This window comes from Melospiza melodia, chromosome 12, assembly GCF_035770615.1.
Source record: "Melospiza melodia melodia isolate bMelMel2 chromosome 12, bMelMel2.pri, whole genome shotgun sequence".
In the NCBI taxonomy this organism is placed as follows: Eukaryota; Metazoa; Chordata; class Aves; order Passeriformes; family Passerellidae; genus Melospiza; species Melospiza melodia.
This window is the reverse complement of record NC_086205.1, coordinates 16,826,979-16,847,328: the sequence shown is the minus strand read 5'-3', so window position 1 is coordinate 16,847,328 and position 20,350 is coordinate 16,826,979. Positions and strand designations below refer to the sequence as shown.

The following is a 20,350-nucleotide window of genomic DNA, read 5'->3' as shown; positions in this document are numbered from 1 at the left end:
GCAGGCGTGGGCAGCCGGGCACGGCGGCAGCAGCCGGACGCCCGCCCAGCCTGGCTCGGCCCCGGGCGGATGCGCTGCCTGCGAGCGGCGCCCTTCGCTGCCTCGCCCTGCGCCGGCGGGCGGCAGCGGCCCCGAGCCGGCTCCGGCCCGGCCCGGCCCCGCTCCGGCAGCCGCTGCCCTCGGTGCCCACCGCTGACACCCTCCGTGCCTGCGCTCCCGCCAGCTGCCCCTGCACAGCCCTCGCCTGCCCGCTGCGCCCTGCCCTGCGCTCAGCCAGCCCGGCTGCGCCTGCACCGCCTCACTGCGCCAGCCCGGCATGGCAGAAGGCAAGAGCAACCCCCAGCCCGGGGACCTGATCGAGATATTCCGGCCATTTTACCAGCACTGGGCCCTCTACGTTGGAGATGGATATGTCATCCACTTGACAGGTAAGGCTTGTGCCGCCTGGCAAGGAACAGAAGGTGTTGAGATGCCCCAGTTGCCCTGGTACCCTCTATGGTCTGCTGCTGGTAGATTCTGTGTGTGTAGATGACCTTTCCAGGAGCAGTCAGAAATACATGTGAGGTCCTGGAGGGGCCAGAGAGGGTCTGCCTGACTGCCTTATCTCCTCCTTGACTTCCCCAGATGAAGAAGCCTCATCCCTTTGGCTACGCAGCTCATCAATACACGCTACAAGAGCCAAGGTGAAGAAGCAGCTCCTGAAGGATGTGGCGGGAAATCATAAATGGCGTGTCAACAAAACGCATGACCGCTCCCACTCTCCTTTCCCTGTGAAGGAGATCATCCAGCGTGCTGAGCAACGGATTGGCGAGGAGTTGACATATGATGTGCTTACCAGCAACTGTGAACACTTTGTGACAATGCTTCGCTACGGAGAAGGATTCTCAGACCAGGTGAGTGTCACAGGGTGAGCCCTGAGTGCCTCCCAGAGCAGCTCCTGGCTGCTGGCTGTGAGCCGGGCACTGGGACACAGCCTGCAGCCTGCAGGGCACAGCCCAGTGCCAGGCGTGGGCTCCAAAGCAGCGCTGCCTCCCCAGAGCCCCTGGCCCTGCAGGGTCCCTGTGCTCTGGCTGCACCCTGGCAGTGCCCTCTCCCTGAGTGCCACCTCCTGGGGGGACAAACCTGGCTGCTGCCCCTTGTGCTAATGGGGCACATGACTCTCACTGACTTATTTACCATTATTATCACTCTCTTTTCTATATTATCGTGCTAAGGAGTGGTAAATATAAGTGCTCGTCATGCATCCAGCCTGTGTTTTGCTTACTCTTTTATAGGCCACAAAAGCAATTACGGCGGTGCAACATCTGTCTTTCCTCGGGTGATGTTGTGACGCTTGTATCCCCAGTCGTGTTCTGTTTATGCTGGATATTATGCTCTGTGCCTTCAAGACTGGCTCTGAAGTGTGAAGCTTTGTTTTGTTTTGTTTTGTTATCAGTCTGCTCACTCCCCCAAACAATCCGTGGGACACGGGTGGGGCCGTCCTTAGTGCAGCTTTTGTTTTTTGCTCTTACCCCTGCTTTGCTCCTGCTTTGCTCCTGCTTTTGCTTCTGCTTGTTAGGTAGTTTAGCTAGGCAGTCTGAATTTTCCCTGGACTGGTTTTCTTTCCCTTTTCTTGAAAACAATTATCTTTCCCTTTTTTCCCACTTTTCTTTCCCTTGACTGCTTTTCTTTCCCTTTCTTGGAACCACTCAAGCCTGCTCCAGACTAGGACCTGGGAAACACCAAGAGTTTGCACCTTGTGGCTGCAGCAGCTACTCCAGGGCCCAAGGAACTGATAACAGAGTGACCACTCCCAGGAGACATTTTCTGAATTTGTCATCTTTTTTCAGAGTGGTGAAAGAGTGGTGTCATGCAGTATTGTTCATTTTGTGTGCTGGTGGGTGCTGTGCCTGTTAAATAAAGAGGTTCTTTCAACTTCTCTCTGAGGAATTCTTCCCGAACCAATTGGGGGAGGGGCCATGTGGATTTGCTTTCTGGAGGAGCCCTCCTTTGGAGATTCTCTCCCAAACTTGCCCTAAACCAGGACACTGTCCTAGGAACTACTCTTCTTGAGGTTGCTGCTGTTGTTGGGACGGCATTGTCCAGGGGAAATCCAAGCCAGAGTGCTCCTGATGGGCTGTCAGGCAGAGTTCAGAGCAAGACAGGCAACAATAGTCTTTGGTCAGCTTTTGCTACATGTGCCATCAAGGCTTCTAGCAACTGTGCCACCTTTGCTGTAAACGTTAAATAAGCCTTAATAAAATGTCTGAAGTCCACATTCATATTTCCCTGAAATTCTCATTTATCTATTTGAGCATAGCTTTGTTAGCAAGTTTAAAAATTCAGCCTTGCTTCTCCCTGCCATCCCAATAAGGAATAACAAGGGAATCACCATTCAAGGTGATCCCCAGCAGCTCCATCCTGCTTGCCATATGAGATTTTATTTTATTGTGTGTGGTGGCTTTTCTGGCAATCTGTGAGAAGTTTCAAGAAAGTTATCCACTCCTGCCCCAACCCACACACCTCCCCTCAAGTGCTTTGCTGAGCACTGGTGCAGACTTCTCCTCCTGATTTGATCATCTAGCTCCTAGAGGCTCATTCTGTGTATCACTGCAATACCAAGGACCGCTGATGATTTACTGTGTTTTCCAGCTGAGGCCCGGAGAGTGTGGTGCCGAATCACAGCACTGCCACCGGCAGAGGGCGGGGCCGGCACATGGACACCAACACACCGACACCGACACATGGACACCGGCACACGGACACCAGCGCACAGACACTGACACACAGACACCAACACACGGACACCAGCACACAGACACCGACACACGGAGACCAACACAGTGCGGGGCCGGCACACAGACACCAACACACTGACACTGACTCACAGACACCGACACATGGACACAGACACACAGACACAGCGGGGCCGGCTCACGGCGCAGCCCAGTCCCGGCACAGAGCGCAGCCCTGCCCGCGGCACCGCAAGACGGCTCCGATTCCCCCGAGCGCAGGACAGCACCAACAGCCACTAAACTGCCAAAACCCCCATTCCCCTCCCCAAACCACTCCGTTGATGTGCCAGAGATATCAGCCACTTCCCTTACGGGACTCATTCCCCTGCCATTTATCTCCACGCAGTCACCTTCTCGTACTCCCAGCACATTTACCAGGACAAAGGGAAAAATTCACCAAGAAGCCTAAACCCGTAAGAGTGGGAAAGCCCTGGCTGCCAGGTCTGCAAAAGGACAGGCAGGGAATGTGCCGTGTCTTGAAACCTTAGGCAGCTTGTGCTGCCCAAACAGATCAGCTCCTGGGAGCGGGGGAGATGGGAAGCAAGGGCAGGTCTTACAGGCTGTATCCTCCTGTGTTTTACAGGGGCATTCTGATTTGGGTGCAATGGTGTTTTGCTCAGTTTTTCCCTGCTTACAAAGTGTTCCTTTTCCTGGCTCTTCTGCCTCTTTTAGGCGCCACCAGACCTCCAGTGTGGGGAGGTCTGACAGAAAAACCCCAGGTCTGACAGAAAAAAATCCATGGCCTTTTTCTCACTCAGCTTTTTCTGCCACTGTGCCATCGAAATTCCCCACTTCATCCCTTTTAAGTGCAGTGATTGTTGACATTGAACCTGAATAAGCCTCTTAGGTGATTTTTGTGATGCCTTCCAACTGTGAACCTATTCTAGGATTCTGCTCTTTGACCTGTCAAAAAATACTGAAGGGCCTAAAGAATTACAAAGACAGCCATGGACTTTGATTCTCGATGCTGTGCCAATTCTCTCTTCAGTGATCAAATATTGATTCCAAAGTGTTCATAAGTGTTCTAAAGCACCAGATCAATCTTCCCCCAGCCAGCAGGAAGGCAAAACCAAGGTCCCTGCAGTGCTGGGGCTGAGGGATGTGCAGAATGAGCTGTGCAGCACCTGTGCTTCATCTCCCAATGCACTGAGACACACCATTCCCTTGTCACAAAGCTGATGTGTGCATGGTCTTGGAAGAAAACTCTTCAGGCTAAGTGTGCTTGATTGTCCTTTACCTGGAGCATCTGCCTAAAGTGTTTGGAAGCAGGTGAGCTGCATCCCACCTGTGAGACACAGAGTCTGTGCTGCTTTTGTTACAGGCAACTGCCTGGCCTGCAGGGACAGGTGAGAGCTGAAGAGCTGTGTGTGAGAGCCTGGCTGGTTTTGTCTGCTCTGAACAGATTGTCCAGGTTTAACTCCAGAAAGCAGCAAGGCACCAGGCAGCCACTTGCTCACTCACTGCCCTGACAGCCCCATCAGGGAGGGAATCCAAAGAGATGAAGTGAAAAAGTTGTGGTTTGAGAAAAAGATGGTTTAGTAGGTACCCAAAACCTCTGCATTAGAGGAAAGCAAAGGAAGGAATTAATTCACTGCTTTTCTAAACTGAGGTTTTACCACTATCAAAATAACAAAGTTAATATTTCTTTTTATTTTTGTTCATTATGACATCTGAGTAAAGACATTGGCTTTAATACAGGACAACACATCATAATGAAACTGAAAATGAAATTCGTTTTTCAATTCCTGGACATGCAATTAAAACTTCTTTCATGGGCAAACTATTTATGTTATACAGTAACCTGAGTAGCCTTTCTGCTCTCAGAGCATTTTCTCTCCAAACACTGACAAGTGAGCACCATGTCAGGGCAGCATATGAACCTCTCACATCTCTACTTCATCCTGGAAGACAAGAGTGTTGTAGTGTGAACTGGCATTAGTTTGTCTGGGGAATTGCATTGTTCTTGAAAGCTGCAACATTTCCCAAACTGCAGAAGTTTGTAGTTGTACGAGGCATCTCTTTCCAGTCAGGAGGATGTTGTCTGCCACAGACATCTTTTAATAAAAATCCTTTCTTTAGGATTTTTCCCTCTTCTGGGAAGCTGAGGCCCCAGAAAGAGAATGTAAACAAGGGTTATCTGCTGCTATGAAATGCAACAGGTGCACCTGTGATTGGCCCATGTTCCATGTTTACAATTAAGGGCCAATCAGGGGCCAAGCTCTTTCTGGGACAGATCAGAGAGAGCTCCGTTGTTGATTCATTCCTTTTCTATTCTTAGCTTAGCAGCTTCTGAACTTTCCTCTCTATTCCTATTAGTATAGTCTAAATGTGTTATATATCATAAAATAATAAATCCAGCCTTATGATCATGGAGTCACGATTCTCATCTCTCTCTTCACCCCTGAAAGACCCATGCAAGCCCTGTAACAGTTGTTCATTATGGGATGCCTTTCCTTGGAGCCTGCTGGGTGCATTGACAGGATTTGGTGAAACACAACCCAAACCATAAGGTGATAGTGTGAGGAGGAGCGGCAGAATCCATCAATTGCTGCATCTTGACCCTTGTAGGAGCTGTTGGCAAGGTCCCAGAGCTGAATTTGCCATGAAACAGAGTCAAGGCTGTTGTTTTCCCAAGACTGGAGAGAAATATCCTTGGTTGTGGTCAGGGGCAGGGGCACAGCCTTTCCCGAAACAGAAGGGCTTTTGAAGAGATTTTGAGCATCTGAATGTGGTGCACACCAGAGGATGAAAACCTGGGCTGATTCAGTGCAGGCCAGGGAAGCCCCAGCCTTGTTCACCCTGGTCCCCTTGTCTGTGATTGTGGGTGGAGTTAACATAAATCTAATCCATCAGCTTTCTGCTGCAAAGTCTTTGGTGTTGAACTGAGGCCATTTGGGATCCCTCTGCAACATCCTCTGCCATTTTTGGTAGCAGCTGATAGACTGGTACCCAAGGCAGATTTAATCATGATCCAGTGGTTGTTGTTCTGCAGGAAAATGCATCCAGCAGAGTGACAGAGTGCAGAGTCAGGGCTGTCCCATCACTGGAGGATGGGAGGATGGGAGGATGGGAGGATGGGAGGATGGGAGGATGACTTAGGTAGAGAGTCTCCCCATAATGAGGTGGTGGCCACACTTCCTCGATACCAAGATGACATTACCAACTCGACGGGTGTATTTGGCACTATGCTAGGGGAGCAGAGCCCTCCCGCTGCATGGGATGGATGGTGCCAGACGTGCAGCTGGGGGTCCATGAAGGGCAGTGACCGCCGAGCGATTGCACAATCGCCCATACATACTATTTATGCTGGCAGTAGCGGTCCGGGAGCGCGGCCGCGGCAGCAGCGGGACAGGCGCAGAGGTGAGCGGGACTCGGGGGATGCGAGCGGGCGTTCCCAGCAGGACGCGGCCCCTGCAGGCTCTGCCGGGCGGCCGCAGGTGCCGCAGGGCCCGGGCCCGGCCGGGCAGCGCGGGCAGCCCCGGGGAGCCGCGTCCCGGCAGCGGAGCGGGCCCGGCCCGGCCCCGGCGGAGCCCCGAGCGGAGCGCGGCCGGGAGGGGAGCGCGGGCACGGCGGGCGGGCGGGCGGGGGCAGCCGGGCACGGCGGCAGCAGCCGGACGCCCGCCCGGCCCGGCCCGGCCCCGGGCGGATGCGCTGCCTGCGAGCGGCGCCCTTCGCTGCCTCGCCCTGCGCCGGCGGGCGGCAGCGGCCCCGAGCCGGCTCCGGCCCGGCCCGGCCCCGCTCCGGCAGCCGCTGCCCTCGGCGCCCGCCGCTGACACCCTCCGTGCCTGCGCTCCCGCCAGCTGCCCCTGCACAGCCCTCGCCTGCCCGCTGCGCTCTGCCCTGCGCTCAGCCAGCCCGGCTGCGCCTGCACCGCCTCACTGCGCCAGCCCGGCATGGGACAGGACAATTGCAAACCCCAGCCCGGAGACCTGATCGAGATCGACCGGCCAGGTTACCAGCACTGGGCCCTCTATGTTGGGGACGGATATGTCATCAACGTCACACCTGTAGGTAAGGCTTGTGCTGCCTGGCAAGGTGCAGAGTGGGTGTTGAGATGCCCCAGGAGCCCTGTCTCCCTCCATGTGCTGCTGCTGGTAGACTCTGTGTGTGTAGATGACCTGTCCAGCAGCAGAGGAAGCCCATCTGAGGTTGTGGAGAGGCCAGAGACGATCTGCCTGCCTTATCTCTTCACTGACTTCCCCAGATGAAGGAGCCCCATCTCTGTTGGTGAGCACCACATCTGTATTCACCAAAAAGGCCAAGGTGAAGAAGCAGCTCCTGAAGGTGGTGGTGGAAAATCATAAATGGCGTGTCAACAACAAGTATGACCGCACCCGCACTCCTTTCCCTGTGAAGGAGATCATCCGGCGTGCTGAGCAATGGATTGACAGGGAGGTGCCATACGATGTGCTTACCAGCAACTGTGAGCACTTTGTGACCATGCTGCGCTACGGAGAAGGAGTCTCAGACCAGGTGAGTGTCACAGGGTGAGCCCTGGGTGCCTCCCAGAGCAGCTCCTGGCTGCTGGCTGTGAGCCGGGCACTGGGACACAGCCTGCAGCCTGCAGGGCACAGCCCAGTGCCAGGCGTGGGCTCCAAAGCAGCGCTGCCTCCCCAGAGCCCCTGGCCCTGCAGGGTCCCTGTGCTCTGGCTGCACCCTGGCAGTGCCCTCTCCCTGAGTGCCACCTCCTGGGGGGACAAACCTGGCTGCTGCCCCTTCTGCTAATGGGGCACATGGCTTTCAGTGATTTGTTTTCCCCTGAATATCCCTGCCTTTTCTACATTATCATCTTAGAGCCTTGTAAATATAAATGCCCCTCATGTTTCCAGCCTGTGTTTTGTTTTCTCTTTTGTAGGTCAGTAAAGCAGCTACTGGTAGTGCTGCAGCAGCAGTAGGAAGTATCATTCTTGCTGGAGCTGCTCTTGTTGGGATGGCATTGTCTGAGAGCACATCCAGGAGATAGTGCCACTGGTGGGCTCTCAGGCAGAGCTCAGACCCGGTCAGTCAGAGTCCCTGGCCACAGCAGTCACCGGCCAGCTTTTACAACACCTCTCATCAAGGCTTCCTTGCAATCCTGCCACCCTTGCTGTAAACAGTAAGCAATCCTTAATAAAATGTCTGCAATACAAAATTGTATTGCCCTAAAATCCTCTTTTATCTGAATATTGTTTTGTGTGCGAATTCAGCAGTCTAGCCTTGCTTCTCCCTGATATCCCATTGAGAAACAAAGTCAGTGATTTAAAGACATGCTCTAATTTTGGTATGATGGAGTTTTACTCACTTTTTCCCTGGCTACAAAGTGTACATTTCCCAGGTTCTTCTGACTTTCTTTGGGAGCAGCCGACTGCCCAGTGTGGGGAGGTTTGACAGGAAAACCAGTGCAGTCTCTCTCAGCTGTTTATTCCACTGTGCCATTGAAGTTTTCTCCCATCACCTGTAAGTGCAGTGGTTGCTGGCATTGGACCTGAATAAGCATGCCAGGGGATTTTTTATCGTCCCTTCCAACCCAACCCATTCTATGATTCTGCTCTTTCAGTTTCCAAAAAACCACTGAGGCTTAAAGAATTGCAAGGGCAGCAAGGGGACTTTGCCTGCCAGAGCTGGGGCAAGGTCACTTCAGTGACCAAATGTTGATTCCAATGCATTCACAGTCCCAGCACCAGATCAATCTTTCCAGCAGGAAGGCAAAGCCAGGGTCCCTGCAGTGCTGGGGCTGAGGGATGTGCAGAATGAGCTGTGCAGCACCTGTGCTTCATCTCCCAATGCACTGAGACACACCATTCCCTTGTCACAAAGATGATGTGTGCATGGTCTTGGAAGAAAACTCTTCAGGCTAAGTGTGCTTGATTGTCCTTCACCTGGAGCATCTGCCTTGAGTGTTTGGAAGCAGGTGAGCTGCATCCCACCTGTGAGACACCTGTGAGTCTGTGCTGCTTTTGTTACAGGCAACTGCCTGGCCTGCAGGGACAGGTGAGAGCAGAAGAGCTGTGTGTGAGAGCCTGGCGGGTTTTGTGTGCTCTGAACAGATTGTCCAGGTTTAACCCCAGCCAGCAGCAAAGCACCAGGTGCCCCTTGCTCACTCAGTGCCCTGGCAGCCCCATCAGGGTGGGAATCCAAAGAGATGAAGGGAAAAAATTGTGGCTTGAGTAAAAGATGGTTTAGTACGTTAACCAAAAGCTCTCCATTAGAGGACTGCAAAGGAATTAATTAATTCACTGCTTTTCCAAACAACAGTTTTACCATGCTCAAAATAACCAAGTCAAGCATTCTTTTTTTTTTTTGTTCTGCCCTTCAGTATGACTTCTGAGTAAAGACATTGGCTTCAATTCAGGAGAACACATCATAATGAAACCAAAAATGAAGTTTGTTTTTTAATTCCTGGAAATGGTATTTCATGGGCAAACTATTTAGATTATACTGTAACCTGGGAAAGCTTTCTGCACTCAGCATTCTCTCTGCACACCCTGACAAGGGAGAGCTGTGTGAGGGCAGCATACGAACCTCTCGCATCTCTACTTCATCCTGGAATACAAAAGAACTGGCATTATTTTATCTGGGGAATGGTATTGTTCTTCTTGAAAGCTGCAGCATTTCACAGAATGAAGAAGTTTGCAGATGTACCAAGCTTGTCTTTGCAGTCAGGGCAATGCTGCTTATTATGGGATTAAGGGCTGCCTTTCCTTGGAACCTGGTGAACGCATTGACAGGATTTGGTGAAATACTACCTGAAGGATTTGGTGAGAGTGTGAGGAGAATCAGCAGATTCCTTCACTTGCTGCATTTTGAGCCTTTGTAGGAGCTGTTGGCCAGGCCCAAGATCCGCAGTTGCCATGGAATAGTCCAGGCAATAGTCCAGGCTGTTTTTTTCCCAAGACTGGAGAGAAATGTCCTTGGAAATGGCCAGGGGCAGGAGCAGAGCCTTTCCCTAAACAGGAGGGCATTTGTAGAGATTTCAAGCATCTGACTGTGGTGCACATCAGAGGATGAAAACCTGGGCGGATTCAGTGCAAGCCACAGAAGCCCCAGCCTTGTGCAACCTGGTCCCCTTGTCTGTGTTTGGGAGGGGGGGGAGGGGAGGGGGGCTTAACATAAATCTAATCCATCAGCTTTTTGCTGCAAAATCTTCGGTGTTTACCTGAGGCCATTTGGGATCCCTCTGAAGCATCCTCTGCCATTTTTGGTAGCAGCTGATAGACTGGAATCCAAGGCAGGTTTTAATCATGATCCCGTGGTTGTTGTTCTGCAGGAAACAACATCCAGCAGAGTGACAGAGTGCAGGGTCAGGGCTGTCCCATCACTGGATGGAAGGATGACTTAGGGATAGAGCCAACCCATAATGAGGTGGTGGCCACACTTCCTCGGTACCAAGATGACATTTTCAACTGGACAGCTGTATTTGGCACTACGTTAGGGAGCGGAGCCCTGCCGCTGCACGGGATGGGTGGTGCCAGACGTGCAGCTGCGGAGCCAAGAAGGGCAGTGACCGCCCAGCGATTGCGCAATTTTCCCATCTTTAAAGCGGGCCGGAATCCCGGCCACGGCAGCAGCGGGACAGGTGCTGAGGTGAGCGGGGCTCGGGGGATGCGAGCGGGCGTTCCCAGCAGGACGCGGCCCCTGCAGGCTCTGCCGGGCGGCCGCAGGTGCCGCAGGGCCCGGGCCGGGCTGGGCAGCGCGGGCAGCCCCGGGGAGCCGCGTCCCGGCAGCGGAGCGGGCCCGGCCCGGCCCCGGCGGAGCCCCGAGCGGAGCGCGGCCGGGAGGGGAGCGCGGGCACGGCAGGCGGGCAGGCATGGGCAGCCGGGCACGGCGGCAGCAGCCGGACGCCCGCCCGGCCCGGCCCGGCCCCGCTCCGGCAGCCGCTGCCCTCGGCGCCCGCCGCTGACACCCTCCGTGCCTGCGCTCCCGCCAGCTGCCCCTGCACAGCCCTCGCCTGCCCGCTGCGCTCTGCCCTGCGCTCAGCCAGCCCGGCTGCACCTGCACCGCCTCACTGCGCCAGCCCGCCATGGGACAGAAGAATTGCAAACCCCAGCCCGGAGACCTGATCGAGATATTCCGGCCATTTTACCAGCACTGGGCCCTCTACGTCGGGAATGGTTATGTCATCCACCTCACACCTGTAGGTAAGGCTTGTGCAGCCTGGCAAGGTGCAGAATGAGTGTTGGTATGCCCCAAGAGCCCTGTCTCCCTCCATGGGCTGTGGGTGCATGCTGTGTGTGTAGCTGTCTTTTCCAGGAGCAGAGGAAACCCATCTGAGGTTCTTGAGGGGCCAGAGACGGTCTGCCTGACTGCCTTATCTCCTCATTGGCTTCCGCAGATGACGAATCCTCATCCCTTTGGCTTAGCAGCTCTTCAATAGGTGCCACAACAGCCAAGGTGAAGAAGCAGCGCCTGAAGGATGTGGTGGGAAATCATAGATGGCGTGTCAACAACAAGTATGACCGCAGACGCACTCCTCGCCCGGTGAACGACATCATCCGGGAGGCTGAGGAACGGATTGATGAGGAGGTGACATATGATGCGCTTACCGACAACTGTGAGCACTTTGTGACCGAGCTCCGCTATGGAAAAGGAGTCTCTCGCCAGGTGAGTGTCACGGGGTGAGCCCCTGGGTGCCTCCCAGAGCAGCTCCTGGCTGCTGGCTGTGAGCCGGGCACTGGGACACAGCCTGCAGCCTGCAGGGCACAGCCCAGTGCCAGGCGTGGGCTCCAAAGCAGCGCTGCCTCCCCAGAGCCCCTGCCCCTGCAGGGTCCCTGTGCTCTGGCTGCACCCTGGCAGTGCCCTCTCCCTGAGTGCCACCTCCTGGGGGGACAAACCTGGCTGCTGCCCCTTCTGATAATGGGGCACATGGCTCTCAGTGATTTATTTACCTTCATTATCCCTGTCTTTTCTATATTATCGTGTTGAGGGGGGCAGGTTTGCTGTACAAATATAAGTGCTCATCATGTTTCGAACCTGTGTTTTGCTTTCCCTCTTATAGGTCAGAAAAGCAGTTGTTCGTGGTGTTGTAGCTCTGGGATTGGCTCCCGTTGCTGCTGCTTTTCCTGCTGTTGCTGCTGTTGCTGCTGCTGTTGCTGGTGTTTCTGGTGTTGTTCGGAGGGCATTGTCCTAGGGCAAATCCAAGCGGTCATACCACTGATGGGCTGCCAGGAAGAGCTCAGAGCAAGGCAGGGAGAGCTCCTGGCCACAGTGGTCACGGCTCAGCTTTTGCTACACACGCCATTGTCGCTATGGGACATGAAATAAAAGGACACGTACATGCAACTCTCCAAGGTAAAAAAGAGGGTGTTTAATTTCTGACTCCAACTTTTATAGATTTCCAAAAGGGACATTCCAATGACACTGGACAAACCAAGAGTCCGTCAAATTTCTCCTCCTCCATGAAAGAATGCAGAACAATAAGTTATTGGCAAAAAGTGCTGGAGAAAGCTCATTACAAGAATGTTAACATCAGAAGGCATAGAAAAACTTAAAAAAAGGCAAAACACCATCAAGGGTTCTTAGCAACTATGCCACCCTTGCTGCAAACATTAAATAAGCCTTCATAAAATGTCTGATGTCCACACTCATATTTCCCTGAAATTCTTATTTATTTATTTGAGTATAGCTTTGTTTGCAAGTTTAAAAATTCAGCCTTGTTTCTCCCTGCCATCCCAGTAAGGAATAGCAAGTCCAGATTGTCACCATTCAAGGTGATCCTGCTTGCCCCGCGAGTTTTTATTTTATTGTGTGTGATGGTTTTTGTGGTAGTTTGGGAGAAATTGCAAGCAAGTTATCCATTCCTTCCCCATCCCACACACCTCCCCTCGAGTGCTTTGCTGAGTGCTGCTGCAGACTTTTCTTCCTGATTTGATCATCTAGCTCATCGAGGCTCGTTTTGTGTATCACTGCAATAAAAAGGACTGCTGAGGTTTGACCGGCTGAGTCTTGGTGTGTTTGCGTTCTGGTACAAAAGATAGAAGTCTGCTAAAGAAGGCGGGAACCTTCCTGGAAGAGAAAGAAGACCCCTCCTCCACGGGATTATGACTTCGAAAGTACGGGACTTTCAAGCAGAAATGAGGGAAGATGAATCAGAGTTTTTCACTAGAAAAAGCTCAGCCCAGCGTGGCCAAGAGCTCCACCCGCGGAGCCGCAACCCGCGGGGCGCCGCTGTCCCTGCGGGGCGGCTGTGCCGGGGCTGCGGGGCCGGGGGAGCCGCGGGGAACCCGCGAGGGAGCGGCGGCGGCGACACGGGCGGGGAGCGGCACAGCGACACAGCGACACAGCGACACAGCGACACAGCGACACAGCGACACAGCGAGCAGCCACCGCCACAGCGCGGGACGGCACACGGACACCGACACAGGGCGGGGCCGGCACACCGACACCGACACCGACACAGGGCGGGACGGCACACGGACACCGACACAGGGCGGGACGGCACACCGACACCGACACCGACACAGGGCGGGACGGCACACGGACACCGACACACCGACACCGACACACGGACACCGACACAGAGTGGGACGGCACACAGACATCGACAAAGGGTGGGGCCGGCACACAGACACCGACATCCACACAGGGTGGGACTGGTACACCGAGCAGCCACCGCCACAGCGCGGTGCTGAACCGCACAGGGACACCGGCACAGGGACACCGGCACACGGACACCGGCACACGGACACCGGCACACGGACACCGGCACATGGACACCGGCACACGGACACCGGCACACGGACACCGGCACACGGACACAGACACAGCGGGGCCGGCTCACGGCGCAGCCCAGTCCCGGCACAGAGCGCAGCCCTGCCCGCGGCACCGCAAGACGGCTCCGATTCCCCCGAGCGCAGGACAGCACCAACAGCCACTAAACTGCCAAAACCCCCATTCCCCTCCCCAAACCACTCCGTTGATGTGCCAGGGATATCAGCCCCTTCCCTTACAGGGCTCATTCACCCGCCATCCATCTCCACGCAGTCACCCTCTCCTACTCCCAGGGTCTTCACCATGGCAATGGGAAAAATTCCCCAAGAAGCCTAAACCCGTAAGAGTGGGAAAGCCCTGGCTGCCAGGTCTGCAAAAGGACAGGCAGGGAATGTGCCGTGTCTTGAAACCTTAGGCAGCTTGTGCTGCCCAAACAGATCAGCTCCTGGGAGCGGGGGAGATGGGAAGCAAGGGCAGGTCTTACAGGCTGTATCCTTCCGTGTTTTTCAGGGTCAGTCTGATTTTGGGGCAATGGTGTTTTGCTCAGATTTTCCCTCCCTACAAAGCGTTCATTTCCCTGGCTCATCTGACTCTCTTAGGCAGCAGCAGCAAAGCCCCAGTGTGGGGATGTCTGAGAGAAAAACCCCAGCTGACTTTTTCTCAATCAGCTCTTTCTTCCACTGTGCCATCAAAATTCCCCACTTCAACACCGTATGTGCAGTGATTGTTGAACTTGGACCAGAACAAGCCTGCCAGGTGATTTTTGTGGTCCCTTTCCAACCCCTTCTCAACTCCTACTAGGATTCTGTTCTTTGAGCTGCCAAAACACTGAGGTGATTAAAGAATTAATAAAGTATCAAGGGGACATTGACCCTCAGAGTTGTGGGCATTGTCACTGTAGTGACAAGATGTTGATTCCTGTGCATTCATAAGCATTCTAAAGCATCAGATCAATCTTCCCCCAGCCAGCAGGAAGGCAAAGCCAGGGTCCCTGCAGTGCTGGGGCGGAGGGATGTGCAGAATGAGCTGTGCAGCACCTGTGCTTCATCTCCCAATGCACTGAGCCACACCATTTCCTTGTCACAAAGCTGATGTGTACATGGTCTTGGAAGAAAACTCTTCAGGCTAAGTGTGCTTGATTGTCCTTTACCTGGAGCATCTGCCTTGAGTGTTTGGAAGCAGGTGAGCTGCATCCCACCTGTGAGACACCTGTGAGTCTGTGCTGCTTTTGTTACAGGCAACTGCCTGGCCTGCAGGGACAGGTGAGAGCAGAAGAGCTGTGTGTGAGAGCCTGGCTGGTTTTGTCTGCTCTGAACAGATTGTCCAGGTTTAACCCCAGCCAGCAGCAAAGCGCCAGGTGCCACTTGCTCACTCACTGCCCTGCCAGCCCCATCAGGGAGGGAATCAGAAGAGATGAAATGAAAAAGTTGTGGCTTGAGAAAAAGATGGTTTACTAGGTAACGAAAACCTCTGCATTAAAGGAATGCAAAGGAAGGAATTACTTCACTGTTTTTACTAAACAGCAGTTTTACCACTTGGTCAAAATAACAAAGTCAATCTTTCTTTTTATTTTTGTTCATTATGACATCTGAGTCAGACATTGGCTTTAATACAACACAACACATCACAATGAAACTGAAAATGAAATTAGTTTTTCAATTCCTGGAAATGCAATTAAAACTTCTTTCATGGGCAAACTATTTATGTTATACAGTAACCTGAGTAGCCTTTCTGCTCTCAGAGCATTTTCTCTGCACACCCTGACAAGTCAGCACCGTGTGAGGGCAGCATACGAACCTCTCACATCTCTACTTCATCCTGGAAGACAAGAGTGTTGTAGTGTGAACTGCCATTAGTTTGTCTGGGGAATTGCATTGTTCTTCTTGAAAGCTGCAAGATTTCCCAAACTGCAGAAGTTTGTAGTTGTACTGGGCATCTCTTTCCAGTCAGGAGGATGTTGTTCATTATGGGCTGCCTTTCCTTGGAGCCTGGTGGGTGCATTGACTGGATTTGTTGGAACACAGCCCAAACCATAAGGTGAGAGTGTGAGGAGGAGCAGCAGAATCCATCACTTGCTGCATTTTGAACCTTTGTAGGAGCTGTTGGCAAGCCCCAAGTCCTGCGTTTGCCATGGAATAGAATCAAGGCTGTTCTTTTCCGGAGACTGGAGAGAAATATCCATGGTTGTGATCAGGGGCAGGGGCACAGCCTGTCCCTAAACGAAGGGCTTTTGTAGAGATTTTGAGCATCTGAATGTGGGCACATCAGAAGATGAAAACCTGGGCTGATTCAGTGCAGGCCAGGGAAGCCCCAGCCTTGTTCACCCTGGTCCCCTTGTCTGTGTTTGTGGGGTGGCTAACATAAATCTAATCCATCAGCTTTCTGCTGCAAAGTCTTTGGTTTTTACCTGAGGCCATTTGGGATCCCTCTGCAGCATCCTCTGCCGTTTTTGGTAGCAACTGATACACTGGTACCCAAGGCAGATTTAATCATGATCCAGTGGTTGTTGTTCTGCAGGAATATGCATCCAACAGAGTGACAGAGTGCAGGGTCAGGGCTGTCCCATCACTGGAGGATGGGAGGATGGGATGATGACTTGAGGATAGAGTCTCCCCATAATGAGGTAGTGGCCACACTTCCTCGATACCAAGATGACTTTTTCAACTCGACGGGTGTATTTGGCACTACCCTAGGGAGTGGAGCCCTCCTGCAGCACGGGATGGGTGGTGCCGGACGTGCAGCTGCGGGGCCAGGAAGGGCAGTGACCTCAGAGCGATAACGCAATTTCCTCTAAAAAACCTATTTTTACTGGGAGTAGCGGTCCGGGAGCGCGGCCGCGGCAGCAGCGGGACAAGTGCAGAGGTGAGCGGGGCTCGGGGGATGCGAGCGGGCGTTCCCAGCAGGACGCGGCCCCTGCAGGCTCTGCCGGGCGGCCGCAGGTGCCGCAGGGCCCGGGCCCGGCCGGGCAGCGCGGGCAGCCCCGGGGAGCCGCGTCCCGGCAGCGGAGCGGGCCCGGCCCGGCGCCGGCGGAGCCCCGAGCGGAGCGCGGCCGGGAGGGGAGCGCGGGCACGGCAGGCGGGCGGGCGGGGGCAGCCGGGCACGGCGGCAGCAGCCGGACGCCCGCCCGGCCCGGCCCGGCCCCGCTCCGGCAGCCGCTGCCCTCGGCGCCCGCCGCTGACACCCTCCGTGCCTGCGCTCCCGCCAGCTGCCCCCGCACAGCCCTCGCCTGCCCGCTGCGCTCTGCCCTGCGCTCAGCCAGCCCGGCTGCACCTGCACCGCCTCACTGCGCCAGCCCGGCATGGCAGAAGGCAGGAGCGACCCCCAGCCCGGAGACCTGATCGAGATCGACCGGCCAGGTTACCAGCACTGGGCCCTCTACGTGGGAGATGGTTATGTCATCCACCTCACATCTGTAGGTAAGGCTGTTGCAGCCTGGCGAGGTGCAAAATGGGTGTTGGGATGCCCCAGGAGCCCTGTCTCTCTCCATGGGCTGTGGATGGTGGAGTCTGTGTGTAGCTGTCTTTTCCAGGAGCAGAGGAAACCCATCTGAGGTTCTGGAGGGGCCAGAGACGGTCTGCCTGACTGCTTTATATCCTCCTTTGCTTCCGCAGATGACGAATCCTCATCCCTTTGGCTTAGCAGCTCTTCAATAGGTGCCACAAGAGGCAAGGTGAAGAAGCAGCGCCTGGAGGAAGTGGTGGGAAATAACAGATGGCGTGTCAACAACAAGTATGACCGCAGACGCACTCCTCGGCCCGTGAAGGAGATCATCCATGATGCTGAGCAATGGATTGACAGGGAGGTGCCATATAATGCGCTTACTGACAACTGTGAGCACTTTGTGACCGAGCTCCGCTATGGAAAAGGAGTCTCTCGCCAGGTGAGTGTCACGGGGTGAGCCCTGGGCGCCTCCCAGAGCAGCTCCTGGCTGCTGGCTGTGAGCCGGGCACTGGGACACAGCCTGCAGCCTGCAGGGCACAGCCCAGTGCCAGGCGTGGGCTCCAAAGCAGCGCTGCCTCCCCAGAGCCCCTGCCCCTGCAGGGTCCCTGTGCTCTGGCTGCACCCTGGCAGTGCCCTCTCCCTGAGTGCCACCTCCTGGGGGGACAAACCTGGCTGCTGCCCCTTCTGATAATGGGGCACATGGCTCCTGCTGATTTATTAACCCCCATTTTCCCTGCCTTTTCTATATTATCATTTTGAGGGGGTCAGTGTTGGTGTGTAAATATAAGTGGTCATGATGTTTCCAGCCTGTGTTTTGCTTTCCCTTTTATAGGCCAGAATAGCAGCTTTTGGTGGTGTTGCAACTCTTGGATTGGCTCCCCTTGCAATTATTTTTCCTGTTGTTGGTGCTGTTACTGCGGTTGGTGCTGCTGCTGTTGCTGGTGTTTCTGGTGTTGTTCGGATGGCGTTTTCCGGGGGCAAATCCAAGCGGTCATACCACTGATGGGCTGCCAGGAAGAGCTCAGAGCAAGGCAGGGAGAGCTCCTGGCCACAGTGGTCACGGCTCAGCTTTTGCTACACACGCCATTGTCGCTATGGGACACGAAATAAAACGACGCGTACACGCAACTCTCCAAGGTAAAAAAGAGGGTGTTTAATTTCTGACTCCAACTTTTATAGATTTCCAAAAGGGACATTCCAATGACACTGGACAAACCAAGAGTCCGTCAAATTTCTCCTCCTCCATGAAAGAATGCAGAACAATACGTTATTGGCAAAAAGTGCTAGACAAAGTTCGTTACAAGAATGTTAACATCAGAAGGCTTAGAAAAACTACAAAAAGCAGGGCAAAACACCATCAAGGGTTCTTAGCAACTATGCCACCCTTGCTGCAAACATTAAATAAGCCTTCATAAAATGTCTGATGTCCACACTCATATTTCCCTGAAATTCTTATTTATTTATTTGAGTATAGCTTTGTTTGCAAGTTTAAAAATTCAGCCTTGTTTCTCCCTGCCATCCCAGTAAGGGATAGCAAGTCCAGATTGTCACCATTCAAGGTGATCCCCAGCAGGTCCATCCTGCTTGCCTCATGAGTTTTTATTTTATTGTGTGTGATGGTTTTTGTGGTAATCTGGGAGAAATTGTAAGCAAGTTATCCATTCCTTCCCCATCCCACACACCTCCCCTCGAGTGCTTTGCCGAGCGCTGCTGCAGACTTTTCTTCCTGATTTGATCATCTAGCTCCTAGAGGCTCGTTTTGTGTATCACTGCAATAAAAAGGACTGCTGAGGTTTGACCGGCTGAGTCTTGGTGTGTTTGTGTTCTGGTACAAAAGATAGAAGTCTGCTAAAGAAGGCGGGAACCTTCCTGGAAGAGAAAGAAGACCCCTCCTCCACGGGATTATGACTTCGAAAGTACGGGACTTTCAAGCAGAAATGAGGGAAGATGAATCAGAGTTTTTCACTAGAAAAAGCTCAGCCCAGCGTGGCCAAGAGCTCCACCCGCGGAGCCGCAACCCGCGGGGCGCCGCTGTCCCTGCGGGGCGGCTGTGCCGGGGCTGCGGGGCCGGGGGAGCCGCGGGGAACCCGCGAGGGAGCGGCGGCGGCGACACGGGCGGGGAGCGACACAGCGACACAGCGACACAGCGACACAGCGACACAGCGACACAGCGACACAGCGACACAGCGAGCAGCCACCGCCACAGCGCGGGACGGCACACGGACACCGACACCGACACAGGGCGGGACGGCACACGGACACCGACACAGGGCGGGACGGCACACCGACACCGACACCGACACAGGGCGGGACGGCACACCGACACCGACACCGACACAGGGCGGGACGGCACACGGACACCGACACACCGACATCGACACACGGACACCGACACAGAGTGGGACGGCACACAGACATCGACAAAGGGTGGGGCCGGCACACAGACACCGACATCCACACAGGGTGGGACTGGTACACCGAGCAGCCACCGCCACAGCGCGGTGCTGAACCGCACACGGACACCGGCACACGGACACCGGCACACGGACACCGGCACAGGGACACCGACACACGGTCACCGGCACACGGACACCGGCACACGGACACCGACACACGGACACAGACACAGCGGGGCCGGCTCACGGCGCAGCCCAGTCCCGGCACAGAGCGCAGCCCTGCCCGCGGCACCGCAAGACGGCTCCGATTCCCCCGAGCGCAGGACAGCACCAACAGCCACTAAACTGCCAAAACCCCCATTCCCCTCCCCAAACCACTCCGTTGATGTGCCAGGGATATCAGCCCCTTCCCTTACAGGACTCATTCACCCGCCATCCATCTCCACGCAGTCATCCTCTCCTACTCCCAGGGTCTTCACCATGGCAATGGGAAAAATTCCCCAAGAAGCCTAAACCCGTAAGAGTGGGAAAGCCCTGGCTGCCAGGTCTGCAAAAGGACAGGCAGGGAATGTGCCGTGTCTTGAAACCTTAGGCAGCTTGTGCTGCCCAAACAGATCAGCTCCTGGGAGCGGGGGAGATGGGAAGCAAGGGCAGGTCTTACAGGCTGTATCCTCCTGTGTTTTACAGGGGCATTCTGATTTTGGGGCAATGGTGTTTTGCTCAGATTTTCCCTCCCTACAAAGCGTTCATTTCCCTGGCTCATCTGACTCTCTTAGGCAGCAGCAGCAAAGCCCCAGTGTGGGGATGTCTGAGAGAAAAACCCCAGCTGACTTTTTCTCAATCAGCTCTTTCTTCCACTGTGCCATCAAAATTCCCCACTTCAACACCGTATGTGCAGTGATTGTTGAACTTGGACCAGAACAAGCCTGCCAGGTGATTTTTGTGGTCCCTTTCCAACCCCTTCTCAACTCCTTCTAGGATTCTGTTCTTTGAGCTGCCAAAACACTGAGGTGATTAAAGAATTAATAAAGTATCAAGGGGACATTGACCCTC

General features: G+C 54.4%; 4 protein-coding genes across 5 annotated transcripts in view; all 4 read left to right on the top strand.

The window, feature by feature from the left end:
• Positions 1-20,350, top strand: part of LOC134423708 (uncharacterized) — a 40,776-nt gene that overhangs the window by 3,053 nt on the left and 17,373 nt on the right. Inside the window, exons 2-4 of one of the 2 annotated variants that reach the window (XM_063167006.1) lie at positions 224-428; positions 625-683; positions 777-893. In XM_063167006.1, the coding sequence (XP_063023076.1) occupies positions 317-428; positions 625-683; positions 777-893 (288 nt within the window). In that variant the 5' untranslated portion in view covers positions 224-316. Of the gene's footprint in view, positions 1-223; positions 429-624; positions 894-20,350 lie in introns of both variants that reach the window. The other variant, XM_063167005.1, reaches the window with a different exon arrangement.
• On the top strand, positions 6,111-7,509 carry LOC134423714 (phospholipase A and acyltransferase 1-like). Its single transcript, XM_063167013.1, has 3 exons — positions 6,111-6,134; positions 6,575-6,785; positions 6,979-7,509. Exons 2-3 carry the CDS (start codon positions 6,668-6,670, stop codon positions 7,263-7,265), a joined length of 405 nt encoding a protein of 134 aa, XP_063023083.1. The 5' UTR covers positions 6,111-6,134; positions 6,575-6,667; the 3' UTR covers positions 7,266-7,509.
• On the top strand, positions 10,692-12,684 carry LOC134423712 (phospholipase A and acyltransferase 1-like). The gene is made up of 3 exons (XM_063167011.1): positions 10,692-10,891; positions 11,086-11,354; positions 11,749-12,684. Exons 1-3 carry the CDS (start codon positions 10,774-10,776, stop codon positions 11,878-11,880), a joined length of 519 nt encoding a protein of 172 aa, XP_063023081.1. The 5' UTR covers positions 10,692-10,773; the 3' UTR covers positions 11,881-12,684.
• Positions 16,292-18,699, top strand: LOC134423711 (phospholipase A and acyltransferase 1-like). The gene is made up of 4 exons (XM_063167009.1): positions 16,292-16,322; positions 16,666-16,876; positions 17,072-17,340; positions 17,734-18,699. Exons 2-4 carry the CDS (start codon positions 16,759-16,761, stop codon positions 17,902-17,904), a joined length of 558 nt encoding a protein of 185 aa, XP_063023079.1. The 5' UTR covers positions 16,292-16,322; positions 16,666-16,758; the 3' UTR covers positions 17,905-18,699.

Excerpts from the sequence above, each read along its gene's own strand:
- LOC134423714 (XM_063167013.1), top strand. The coding sequence starts at position 6,668 with ATGGGACAGGACAATTGCAAACCCCAGCCCGGAGACCTGATCGAGATC. Across the intron at positions 6,786-6,978 it reads CATCAACGTCACACCTGTAG|ATGAAGGAGCCCCATCTCTG; the intron begins GTAAGGCTTGTG and ends TGACTTCCCCAG.
- LOC134423712 (XM_063167011.1), top strand. The coding sequence starts at position 10,774 with ATGGGACAGAAGAATTGCAAACCCCAGCCCGGAGACCTGATCGAGATA. Across the intron at positions 10,892-11,085 it reads CATCCACCTCACACCTGTAG|ATGACGAATCCTCATCCCTT; the intron begins GTAAGGCTTGTG and ends TGGCTTCCGCAG. Across the intron at positions 11,355-11,748 it reads GAAAAGGAGTCTCTCGCCAG|GTCAGAAAAGCAGTTGTTCG; the intron begins GTGAGTGTCACG and ends TCCCTCTTATAG.
- LOC134423711 (XM_063167009.1), top strand. The coding sequence starts at position 16,759 with ATGGCAGAAGGCAGGAGCGACCCCCAGCCCGGAGACCTGATCGAGATC. Across the intron at positions 16,877-17,071 it reads CATCCACCTCACATCTGTAG|ATGACGAATCCTCATCCCTT; the intron begins GTAAGGCTGTTG and ends TTGCTTCCGCAG. Across the intron at positions 17,341-17,733 it reads GAAAAGGAGTCTCTCGCCAG|GCCAGAATAGCAGCTTTTGG; the intron begins GTGAGTGTCACG and ends TCCCTTTTATAG.